Source organism: Aulonocara sp. 'chitande type north' Nkhata Bay, linkage group LG7 (genome assembly GCF_057382095.1).
Source record: "Aulonocara sp. 'chitande type north' Nkhata Bay isolate Kocher_YH1m ecotype deep benthic linkage group LG7, A_spYH_male_GT1.1, whole genome shotgun sequence".
NCBI lineage: Eukaryota > Metazoa > Chordata > Actinopteri > Cichliformes > Cichlidae > Aulonocara > Aulonocara sp. 'chitande type north' Nkhata Bay.
This window is the reverse complement of record NC_141350.1, coordinates 11,983,233-11,995,765: the sequence shown is the minus strand read 5'-3', so window position 1 is coordinate 11,995,765 and position 12,533 is coordinate 11,983,233. Positions and strand designations below refer to the sequence as shown.

Genomic DNA, 12,533 nt, shown 5'->3' with positions numbered 1-12,533 from the left:
TAAACGAGACATCTTCCTTTTATTTAATAAATAATTTACATTACAAACAGCTGGCATGTGGGATCACATTTACAACACAGTTTGATCTTTCTGGCATTTCCCCCCATTCAGCTTTTTTTGTATTTTTTAAACCCTTACAAGTCAAACAAAAGAGCTAAATGTCAAAGAAAACATAAAGTGCTTTAAACTCAAAAACATGAACGCCCCAAAAAAATACTTTGCAACAATCTCTTCTGTGGGTAAGGTGGGCAGTCTTGTTTGATACTAAACAACTAACGTTTATCACTGCTACACAGACCGATGTGTACGCTGTACTCAGTAAAGACTAATCGGTTCTATGGCGTTCATGTTTTTGCAAAAAGACAAAAGAAAAATCCCTTTTCAAATTAAAGAAAAACAAAAGTTCACATTCACTGAAACATCTTGTGTACAAAAAACTGGAGTGATAAATTCAAAACACAACAGGTAATATACAAATTTAAACTCAACAATACACAAAAACCATGTACAGTCTCACATTACACATGTAGAACCATTTACTGTGAAACACACAAACACAAATTACATCTATCAACACAAGATTCAACATTACAATCATCAGTTTTTTGTATGCGTTTTTTTTTCCTTTTTTGTTGCCGTCAAACTGCACTGATACATATTCCAAATAGCAGTAGTAAGGCCTGCCAAATACTTCAGTGTAAAAAAGGATAAATGACCATTAAACTGCCCCAGCGGTAACGGGACCTACGGGGGAGGACTTGCACACTAACAGATACTGCAGCTGAGAGCCAAAGTTCAGCTGGAAACCTCGAAGCTTTATTGTGAAACAAGAAAAAGCAAAAAGTGAGACTGCAGTAACAGAAACCAATGCTGCCTTTACAGTACGTGTTACTGTAATTCACCCACAAACACGAGTTATATACACAGGAGTCGCAAACTGTTTTTAAAGGACTGAAAGATGAAAATTCAGCTGTTTGGAAAAATGTTGGCACAAGGGCTTGTTCTTTGGCAATGATTTAAGCCATGAAATCACGTCTGCAGACATATGCTTATCGTTTACTCACTAAGCCACAGTCAGCTCAGCACGCTGGTAGTCTATAAAAATGCTCAACTGACTAGAGGTGATGTCTTTACAGCGAGTACTAACGGCATCTACACCACCGACGCTTAAACGGAGATTCAAATTCACAAAATGCTCTCGAGGAGGTGTCGGGCTTTGATTGGCTGCTCGACCTTCTGTAAACGCTTTAAGTGCCCTTAAACAAGTTTGCACTTCTAAACCTTCTTCGCTACATTCACATAACCGACCTAAAAGTACAAACGCTGTCTGATCCACACGTCAGCGTGTTGTGTGACGGCTCAAAAGGAGGGGAAAAGGTTGCATGACAGTGAAAAATGACATGCAGATGACTATTTTTGAGTTCCCTTTTTGGAATTTGCTACTTGGCTGATAAAGAGTCCACTAGATGAACTCGAGCGCTTCATCTTTTTCTATTTCTGAAATTTTAGGTGCAACACAAAGACATGGGAATGGAGTTCTCCCGCTGGAGGTTTGTTGTCTGGAAACTGCTGCACGCACAAACACAAAATTAACCACAGATGCTGAATTCGGCACACATATTGTACTAACGCACACACACAACCTAACATATGACCCATTAATCTCCACAGACAACTGGAGACGCTGCTCTGACATCCTTTTGGCTGAGTGTTTCTTCCAAAAGGCTCCGGCTTTTCCAAAGCTGGAAACTAATCAAACATAGAGCTGCTTCTGGCCTAAGGTTAACAAAAGCCCCTGTCAGGTCCTCTCGTTTTGCCACATGAGCCATAGAGCTTCACTGGCTTGGCACCAATGAAGGGGGGGGGGGGGGGTCAGAGGAGGGAGGAACAGCAAACTCCTCTTTCTGCAAAAGATCATCTTGTCCAGCTTCCCATAGGTATGCAGGCCCCATTGAGAATGTGGGATTTAATCCCAGGTGGATATCCTGAGCTCAGCAGTAGCTGGGCTCTCTCACCGCTGCCCTCTTCAAAGACCAATCCAATGAAGCAGCTGAATACGTGTGATGATAGGTGGGAGAACGCTGAGCTCGTCCTGTCATTAAGCTGACGTCAAGACACGACAATAGCACTAAAATGAGACTTGGGTCGGGGATGACCTACTTGCAAGCTACCTGTCAAGTCACAGAACCAGAGCAGAGAGGAGCCGATGTAGGACGCAGCGATGGTGCTCTAATGCTCCTTGACAGACACACCATGAGGACACTGTTGTAAAGACGCTATAGACAGACTGTCCACAATAACACAGCGAGGAGGTTGACGAGGAAGACTGAAAGTACATTTCTGCCCTTCTGTTCTGCACTATTCATTTCGGCAGTCTTTTCAAAGATGTGGTATCTTTTGCTATTTGAATGGAGCATTTTAACATCCTCAAAAGCGTAGTAGGCTGCCATGGTGAAGTTTATGTCTCCGGACGAGAGGAGGTCGAACACGCAAGAATGGAAATAGAGATCCTCCACTGGAAGCCGCTCTTTGCACTTGGTCTTTGCAGACTGGTAGGTAAAGCCGTTGGCACCGGTGCTGCTCCTGGTCCTGCTGACGCTTTGGGCCTCCGCCGCTCGAGCTCTGAAGTTCCTAAAGTCGATGCGCTGGTTGGCAGGACAACCGTGAAGACACAGGTACAAGTCCTGGTTGTCACCTTCCTCCACTGAGTTCACAACTTCTTCCGGCATCCGCACGGCAAAGGTTAGGTAGCGGCCTACCTGCCGGACTACGATGGTTGTTCCGATGTATCTCGCCTGAATCTCCACATGCTGCCCGGCAACCTTCTCCACCACACGCAGAGTGTTCGCTCCGTTGCGGTCGCCTCCGTTCTTTGAGCCGTCTGCAAACGCAGCCGGCAGCTCGTCTGTCTCTGCGTGGTACATCTTCTGGTCCACACATTCCTGGAAGTTCTTAAAGATGATCGTCAGCTGCAGAATGGAGAAAGAAATTGCATCAATATTCAACATTCATTTTACGGTCAACTTTTACGATTCTCAGGAAGTTATCAGTGACCATTTCCCTACCTACTCACATACTAAATCCTAGTAAACTGCAGTAAATGTAAACATCGGAATGAAAATGGGAAGTGCTTATACTTTTGCATTAAGAACAAGTTTGTGCAATCTACCACAACGCCCCACTTAAGAGTCACATTTCAGGGCTGGCTCAACATGAGGGAGGCCAAGGCAAACGCCTTCAAAAAACACAAGTCTCGGCCATGTAAAAATCAGGCCTCAGTTTGCAGACACAAAGACGATCCATTCATAGTACTGAAAAACCTGCCTGTGAACCCCCAGAACTATGCTCCATGGAGTGGCGTCGGGCCAGGACACAGCGATATACTCTGCAGCTAATTAAGTGAGACTGGCCAGGACTCTGTAAGCTTGGTTTCATCAGGACACCAATGAGCCTTTGTGTGAACATGGACGGCCTAGGAACTGGGATGTCTGCTCGTTTGAGACAGGGGACACAGGGTGGGGGTCCACAGTATACTCTTTAAGCTTGACAATTTATCTGCTGCACCAGCTCTCTCTCTCTCCCTCTTTCAATTTCCTTTATCCGAGCCACAATAACTTCTGCTTTTTCCCCAGTTTCCTTCTTAAATGTTTAATAAAAGCAAACAAAAGAAAAAGGCCTGCCTTATCTACTGGTATGAAGATGGAAATAACCAGACAGTTTTATTTGCTGTAGCGAGAGCTATGTACCAACACGGAGCTCTGCTAATGCAGATCTTTAACCAGAAGGGCCTTGTTTGCACAGGTGGCATTGGCTGCTGCTTTGTTTTCCCTTTGTCCAGAATCATGATCTTTAAAAAGCCGTCTCATTTGCTTCCAAGAATAGCAGTACAAAAATGCAATTACTTTAAAAGCTAAAACCCCCCACAAATGCTTAATAGAGTATGATTAGAAACCTTGATTACAGAAAATTATAGTTTCTAAAAATGTGATTAGGGACAAAGTCCTCTTATACCTCAGTCTGAGTACTTCAGCTATGATCCTCAGCAAACGACTCAGGTCCTCAACCAAATGGTGCTGGAGCATTGCCAAGTCTAGGCCAACTCCTATGTTATGGCCTCCAGTTTGACCATTTTAGGGGCGGCTATCCAAACTAACCAATTCACTATTCAACAAAATATCAATAATGACTTGTGCACTGCTGATAAATCTGAAAGAAAATATCTCATAATGTGGACAAAATAATCTGCAGTTCTGTGCTCACTGTGTGCTACAATAAGAAACCCAAACATCAGACTGAGCTCAACAGAGAATGAAGCTTCACATGCGACAAAGCACAGCTGTTTTAATACTAACATATGATTCATAAAGCTTATCAAGATCTATGAGATGAAGAAGCCCAGCCCAACAAATCTCAAAGATCTTGATAAGCTTTATCAAAGATCTTGATTTTAAGTATCAAAAGATTTTGATAAAGCTCATGGAGCCCTTTGAGATTTGCTGGATCGAGCTTCCTCATATCCTAATTTAGAACTCATCCAAATAAGCAGGATCCACAGTGTGACAGGAACACAGGCCCACAGCACCTTTCAGAACACATGGCATTTGCTATTACACCTGTATATGGCAATCTTATGTGCAATAATGTGTAGAGGGGGAAAAAAATAAAGATAAATAAATAAATAACCCATCTCTTCAAAAAGGACCTGCAGGTCTTCCTGTAATGCTGATCTAATGCACGTGTATGTAACATGTTCCCCAAGCAGATAAGAAAGCAGGGCAGTAAGAACATCTACACACCTGCGGTCTCTGCAGCTGCCCATGTATATGTCAACAAAAGGAAATCATCCCAGCTCTTCACACAGACACATATGTGCAGCTGGTTAATTTGTACTAACATTTATGAAACCCTACAAGCAATATTGCAAGGATCAACAAATTATTATCTTAAAACACCTTTTCAAGTCACCTACAGAGAATGCTACAAAACCCAGTTTTGCTTGACAGTCCAAATCCTTACATACCATATATTTATACAGAACCAGGCAATGCTTCCCATTTTAAAAGCTGTACCCAGCACATTTTTGCTACTTAATTGAGTCAATGATAATAGAAATTGTTGATTGCGCTCCCCCCCCTTTAATTACGGAGGTAACACAACACAGACAAGAGTCCTTTTCTTAACTGCGCATCAACCAAAAATTGTTCACCAAATTTTGAACAACTTCTTAGGAATGTGTAAATGGCCCTTTAATTGTTAACAGTGGCCCTAGCTGACTGACTGTTGGCTCATCCCAGCGATGCAACACACATAGCATCCTTTGAACTTCTTCAAAACACACTTTCAGCAGCACAGCATTTAGTCTGCACAGGGTCTTTTATTTTGAAAAGTGACTGGATGATTGTATACCATTCCTGTGTCAGACATCTTGCCCTCCTGTTCTCCTCTGTGTAGCTTTTAGTGTATTTTTAGTAACACAGAACAGAATCCCTTCTAGAATACTTAGTACAGCACATTTTGTGGAAAAATAAACATTAGCTTGATTAAGGATGATCAGTTCGGCATTAAGCCTCGATAACAATCCACTGCAGTTAGCTGTAGTGCATCCAGTGCAGTCTCTGTGGGGTACTCTGCACTGTCACAAAAAACTGGCACATGGACCCTCTTGGATAATGGAATTTACATCACTCAGATGCAAGCGGACTGACTGGATTCAGAAAGAAAAAACTAGCGCCACTGATGAATAATGCAATCATTGTTTGTCAGTGGTGCTAGTTTCAGTCATTATGCAAATGTGCTGTTTATAAGGTTGGGGAAACCTGCAGTCAGCTGAGACTGAAGAAGTCACTTGGATGAGTGACGAAATGTTTCTGCCACTGAAAACGCTACGTCCAGAACTAATTCAACTTTTTGGGATTTTCTTACCTGGATGAGCATGCATCAAGACATATATTCAAAGCCTTAGCCAATCAGCTAGTGCTGCAGTCATACACAGGAACAACAGAGGGTCTCACCTTGCTTGTGGCGGTGGCGAAAGAGCCTGGTACTACGGGAGTGTTGGTCACCTGGACGGACAAGTATTTGTTATGGATGAGCGGCCAGGCTCCTTCCACCTTACATGTCTGGAAGTCGTCGCCAAAGGTTCGGAGGTGTGGGTCTCCAAAAAAGCCACAGTGGGTATAGTTAGGTGGCGCCGTGTTGCGTGGAAGACTGCGCTCATAGTGGCACACTTCCGGGCCATCGGAGCGTTCTTGGCTGTCAGTCATAACCGGCGGGGGTGCTGGAGGAAGCGGCGTCCGGGTACGTGGATGGGAAGTCGGTCCTTCCTTGGAGCAGTTGTGCTGGCTCATTAGGTCCTCTATGCCATGCTGTGCAGAGTGATATGTCAAGTCACCCCTGCAGGTACGTGCAGTCCGACGTACACAGCTGTTGTACGCCCGCAGAGCCGTGCAAAACTCCTCCTCCGGTCCAGAGTTTGAGGTGGAGGCCCAAAATTCAGAGTTGCACTTGAGGATCTTGCACTGCAGGCTCACTGTCAGAGAGGAACAACATCCAGTTGGAGCAAAAGTAATAAAGTCATCTAGAAACATGACACTTTAAAGCACACGCTCTATCCAAAAGGCTACTGTTGTTCCTCCTTAAGTTAACCATTTTCTTTGTGCATACTATACTGTAAATGATAAAAAAAAAAAAAAACAATCTATAGAATTAATAACAATTACAATAACATTAGATGTAATTTTCATCCAATATATACATTTTATATGATGTAGCCACAAACAAAAGCGAAGCCTGGAAAGAAGGTAGCTTCGCTTCACTTCCCTTTCACATCCAGTTGTTTCCATTTCTCTTTCTTCATATGCACAGGTAAAAACTCGATTAGGGATACTAATCTACACGATAACCGATTAATAACACTACTCCTCTGGGGTCTCCAGCTTTGTTGCAATATCCGGCGAACTTTTGCACCAATGCTACTTTAACATTTCCCAGGATGAATCATTGCAACACCATGTTTGAATACTATCACCTTCGATTAATAAAGCATTTATTTATTTGAACTGGCTGTGAGAGGTTTCCGGGGGGTGGACTACCAGCACTTTGAAGTCAAACTTTAAACAACTCAAAGCGTCCACACCACCCATCCACTTATCAAGATGGCAATAAACTAATCTTGATCTCAGCTATCAGCGTATTATCACTTTGTTGTGTAACGACATGTGATCAAAGAAGAAAACCGATTAGGCTTTGCGCTAAGTGAGCTGAAAAAGTGACTGACTGCAGTCACACAAATATATAGTTAATAAGATACATTATTTGGCTTCTACGGTGCAGTTCTCGGCTTGAAAAAACACTTTGAAGGAGCCAAAACCCCGAGACCCGTCCCATCCCCCAACAAAACACTTTTGGAGAGCCGCATGCAGCTCCGGGAAGACCTTTCAGTGGTTTTTGTCTCAAAACTAATACCTGGCAAAATGTTATTTTTAAATGTCAAGATTTCTAACAATAAATAAATATGAAAAATTAATATTTTCAAATTAAAAACAATTATAAACGTACAAAGTAAACGCTTCGCTGCAATTCTCTAGATTTTAGTCACTTTTTGTATAGAGTTTGGTGGATTTTTAACTAAACGATAAGGACTATTATAAGCTTTCATACTAGTTTTCGGATTCCCGCTAAAACGTCACTTTTTTTTGAAAAATAAAAACAAGTGGTTCAATAATAACAATGATACAAAATACAATATTTCGGCAAATAAAAAGTATATAAATCAGGCAACTTTGGACGCCAAGGTGGAGAAAAATCAATGCTAATAACTTCTGGAGTTTGCTAGCACTGTGATTAACAGTTACGTGAAGTCATATAAACCGTGTGTGTTGGCGTAAAACGCGCTTGTTGGGTCTAAAAGGAAAAAGGAAGAAAACGAAAACGGACAAAAAAAAAAAAAATTCTTACCAGAGGGGAAGAGTGAGAAAAGCACGGCGAGGACTCTGCACACTTCAAGCGCCGAGGGTCTCCCTCTTTCCCCCATAACCATCCATCCAGCTCGGGCTCGCACTGTACTCCTCTCCCTGGTCGCATTAAGGACAAAAAACAGTGGAGGACAGTTAGCTCAACTCGCCAAGCCTTCGCTAAGAAAACACTAGAAAGTCCATGAAAACGGTCTGAAGCTGGGGGTCCCGTCTTCTCATCACCGCCTGGTAAGAGGCTGTTTTGTTCCTCTCGTCGGTAAAAGTTAGGCAGCTAGCTGAAACAGCTCCAAGCAGGCAGGCAGCCGAGCTATCCTTCCTTTTAGGGAGTGCCGAGGAGGCGAAGCCTCTGCGGGCCATCGGACAAGCTGAACCAATCACGGCTGCCCGTTTCGCCCTTAAACCCCCACCTTTCTGCGAGACTCAAATTACACCTCAGTGTGCAGACTTGTTAGACGACGACCGACTTTTCATGACCCACAAAGTGGTAGTCCACACCGCCATATAAAAGAAAGATCTGATTTGTTATAAGATCACAACAACAACCGCACCGTTTAAAGGCTTGAAATGAAAACTGTGTCATGCCTCCACAGAGCGTGTGTGGGCAGATTAACAAGAGGAAAACCACCAACAATACGAACAATCATCAGTTTTTTTTCTTCATATCACTTCTCGAAAAACTATACATCATTTGCATCACCTTAAAATGCTTGCTACAACCCTTCCACCCAACATAGCCCACTGTGGGCAATGTGCAAAGGTATTATTGAACAAGATGTTCTCATTACCACAAATACCCAGGATTGAGTGAAAAGTTGGGTCAAAATGATAAAGCATACATGTAATTGTGGGTTCATCTCACTGATTTGCTTCCTAATTTCTCCATTGTGGTTTTTAATCTAGGGAAAAATCCCCATCACAGATTCCCAGACCCTGAGTTGATCCAAAGATAATTGGGTTCCTGGTACACATAACAAGGAAAACCATTAAACTGATCGTGTTTAACATAGTGGAACGAGTGAATGTTTGGAGATTATCTTAGCTTGAGGATCAATATCTGTATACTGACAAAAAGTTGAATCATTTAATAGCGTACTTTACTAAAATGTTACCTAACTCCATGTATTCAGCCATACAATTCAGCCATAAGCCATAATTTTAAAAACAATTACTAGGAGGGTGAAAAACAAATTGCACAGTATTTGTTATTGCAAATGTTATCTTCTTACAACCATGTTTCAAGGCATTAACTTCAAAATAAGCATTTAACCATCCGCTATGTGTAATGTGCCTGTAATTATATGATGTAAACTCATCCTCAGGTTGTTAAATGACTTAAAAAAAGAGAGAGAGCGAAACAGTGTGGAAACACCGCAGTTCTTTGATATCACAGCGGCCATAGTTTACCCAGCACAAGTCATTTAAAGCACCCGGGCATGAGGTACTCAAACTTACAGTGAGCCCCACCTGATTGTAAGAATTTTGATGGCATTTTACTACTTAATTACTTCACTGAAATGAGAACAAGCAGCCCCTCGTTGCAGTGAGCATTTCCTCCATGTTGGTTCGGTGGATTTAAAAGCATTTCTCCAAATGACAAGAAGTGCAGGTGTTGATCTGCTCCTCTTTTTGATTAGCTTTGAATTGTGCTGATGACACATTAGTGGAGCATTTCATTTACACCAAAATATGTACCATCTTGCTCAGGTTGTGGCTGGCTGTACAGTATTTTTCCACAGAGCGCTGATTGTCTTTGTGGTTGCTGTCCCTCTTGCGGGTGATGGATATGTTCATGTACAAAGAGGTCCGAGCCTACACATGTTTTCAACAAGGGTGGCCCCCGTGCAGAGTTACTTCCAAACCTAATATACCGAGCATTCACATCTGAAAGGAAGGAATGAGCGCAGCTGAAAGGTATAAGCTGCTCGGTGAAATGTTTTGATGAATTGTGGAATATTTTTGGATTGTAGCGTGGCTGCAGCAGAGGAATGAAGCTGTTCAGCAGCACTCTGAAGGGTTTGATGCAGCTTGTCTTAATCAGATGTCGGTCAGCTGCTGGGCAGAAGCAGCCCAGTGATCAATCTGCAAAATGCACCAGATCTGAAAAACAGATGCTGCACATACATCACCTGTTGCAGACTAACCTACAACATCCATATCAACCATCTACTCTCATTATGTGAAGATGTTTTTGCACTATTTGAACAACAAAACAAATAGAGGAAATTATTGTTGTTGTCAGTGCTTTAGCCAACTAGTCATTTTTATGATCCGTTTATGGAGAACAAGCATGAATGATAGTTATCTGTTGTTATCCAGCTTCATTAAGGGATTCAGTTATTACTATTAAAAGTGAATGAGAAACCAGTTATGTCACAGAGGGTTCGTAAATATCAATAAAAAGTCACAGCTCTATTTCTTTGTCCAAAACGACCCCATGTATTCCTTATTCTGAATCACTAATTGTTTCTGCTAGAATACCAGAATAATAAATTACAGTATTAGTATCAGCTAATTTGATTGCTTCCAGTTTGATTAGTTAAATTATTTATCAAAGAGGCTCTTAAATCTCTCACTGAAATTGAACCTCTTTGGGGTCTGGTGTATTTCCTGGGTGGGGAAATAGGAAGAAACGTCTGACATTTTATTGATTAATCGATAAATCACTAATAAAATAATCAATCAAAATGAGGTTAGGACATGTCTTTTCTAGTCACCACCTCTCCGAGTCAACACACTGATCATCGAATTGCTTAGCTTAGTTATGTTTTTATCTACAGCTCAAATTTTTTGCTTTTTAACCACCACCATGTTCCGTCATATAAATGAGGACATATTTATCCGGGAGACCCTGTCGTCCACATGCTGTAACAGGTAGCGGTGACACAATATAACAATAAAACATCTCCATAAATCCAGCATAATGGCTTTATGATGTGCTGCTTAAATCTCTGATATCACCTGTCAAACCAGGTTGCTGGGGGAATTACAGCAGACAGTTTTTTTTAAATCCTCCCTGTGTAATCTAAATAACAAGCTGCTCCATCTCTTTTGTGTGCAGCGTTAAACTGGTTGCACAGGCCAACATATCTCTGTCCATTTATCTTTATCTCCACAGCCACAGGGACTGATCCTCTTTTCCAACAGATGGCGCTTGTTATGAGCTCTGATATGAAACCTCAAATCATGACACAGACGCACATGGCGTTACGAGGACAACCAAACCTGTCATTAAATTTGAGCTTTGTGGACAGCTCGGTTATTGGTCTAATTACAGGTAGCTGTCACGCAGTTGGGATTTAAAAGGTGAAAAATCTGCATCCGACAGGCGCATTTGTCCTGTAGCACCGTTAAGATCATCATTGGCTGCATGTTGGATTAAAGTGGCCTCAAGGGTATTTTTAGTCGGGAGTAACTGCTAAATCCAGACAAAATAACATATAAAATTGTGATTAATAGTTTTACTCCCAGTTGTCCAATAATTTAGAAGTAATGAGGCGTGTAGATGCATTTTTTTTTTTTTTTGGTGGGGGGTCTGGTGCATTTCAAAATTCAGTTTTCTCCTAGTTTTTTCTTGTGTGACACTGGAAAAAGGATCAGGTTATTAAATCTGCTGAAATCCAAACACTCCGGGCAGGATGATAGGAAGACAAGACACATTACAGGGCTGAGCAGCATACAACTGATCACATTCCTGCCTAATATGAGAAATAAGGAGTAAAATTTAGTCTCGAACCAACCTTGGCGACTGCATGGGATCTCCGCGACTCTGGAGTCCTGGAGGACAGCAGCGAACAGGAGCGAGAGGGAAGCAGACTCCTTAAAAAAAAATCTCCCCCTGAAAACTACACAGCCAGTGTGTCACAGTAATCCGAAATCAAACGCACCCAGCGGCTTTCTGCGCGTAAAATCCGCCACTCTGCACATCATGTCCGCCGCACAGCTTCTCCAAGTCCGCGTTGCAAGGAAATCAAAGTGTTTCCCCCCTCTCTCTTTTAGTTGTTTTCTTTTAAATTTAAACAACCACTTCTGGCACCCGGTGGCGGACTCGGAGCTCTTCAGCCATCGCTTAACTCATTTGACTATCAGCCGATCGGAACGGGGACGTAATGATAGATTAAGTCCGGTAATTGGCCTCATCCGCGTGCCGAATTCAAATTGTTAGTTATGGGTCGACGTCGTGTAGGAGAAAAAACGAAAGAAAGAAAAAAAGCCCTGAAGGTAAAACTGCTGCTGCGTACAGCTCGATCCGCTGTGTGGATGTTGTGAAATGGCTAGTTAGAAAGTGTGAGAGAGACAATGATCGGCTCTGCATGACGCCGCATGGGAGCCCCAAATATCAGACCCCCCCTCCCCTCTCTCTCTCTTTTTTTAAACTAGATGCTTTGCAGCGAAAAGAGGTCTGCACTGAAAACCAGGCAGAAACGCACTTTTGAACACTTTTTATCTTATAAAAAAACCGAACCCATGCGTAGTGACAACTCTGCTTTCACTTAAACCAAATGGCTTTTTTTTTAAAACCAGGCAGTGAGGATATCTGCATTGCTTTCACCTCTGTTTTTA

The 12,533-nt window shown here is 42.2% G+C and overlaps 1 protein-coding gene across 1 annotated transcript; it reads right to left on the bottom strand.

Moving 5' to 3' along the window:
* Positions 1–12,269, bottom strand: rgma (repulsive guidance molecule BMP co-receptor a). The gene is made up of 4 exons (XM_086298599.1): positions 11,711–12,269; positions 7,957–8,072; positions 6,012–6,529; positions 1–2,969 (listed from the first exon to the last, which is right to left on the bottom strand). Exons 1-4 carry the CDS (start codon positions 11,722–11,724, stop codon positions 2,277–2,279), a joined length of 1,341 nt encoding a protein of 446 aa, XP_086154725.1. The 5' UTR covers positions 11,725–12,269; the 3' UTR covers positions 1–2,276.
* Positions 12,270–12,533: the final 264 nt, after the last annotated feature.

Bases quoted from the DNA above. Each gene is read 5' to 3' on its own strand.
- rgma (XM_086298599.1), bottom strand. The intron at 6,530-7,956 runs GTAAGAATTTTT...CCTCTCTGACAG, and splicing joins TTTCTCACTCTTCCCCTCTG to TGAGCCTGCAGTGCAAGATC. The intron at 2,970-6,011 runs GTGAGACCCTCT...TCCATTCTGCAG, and splicing joins TCGCCACCGCCACAAGCAAG to CTGACGATCATCTTTAAGAA.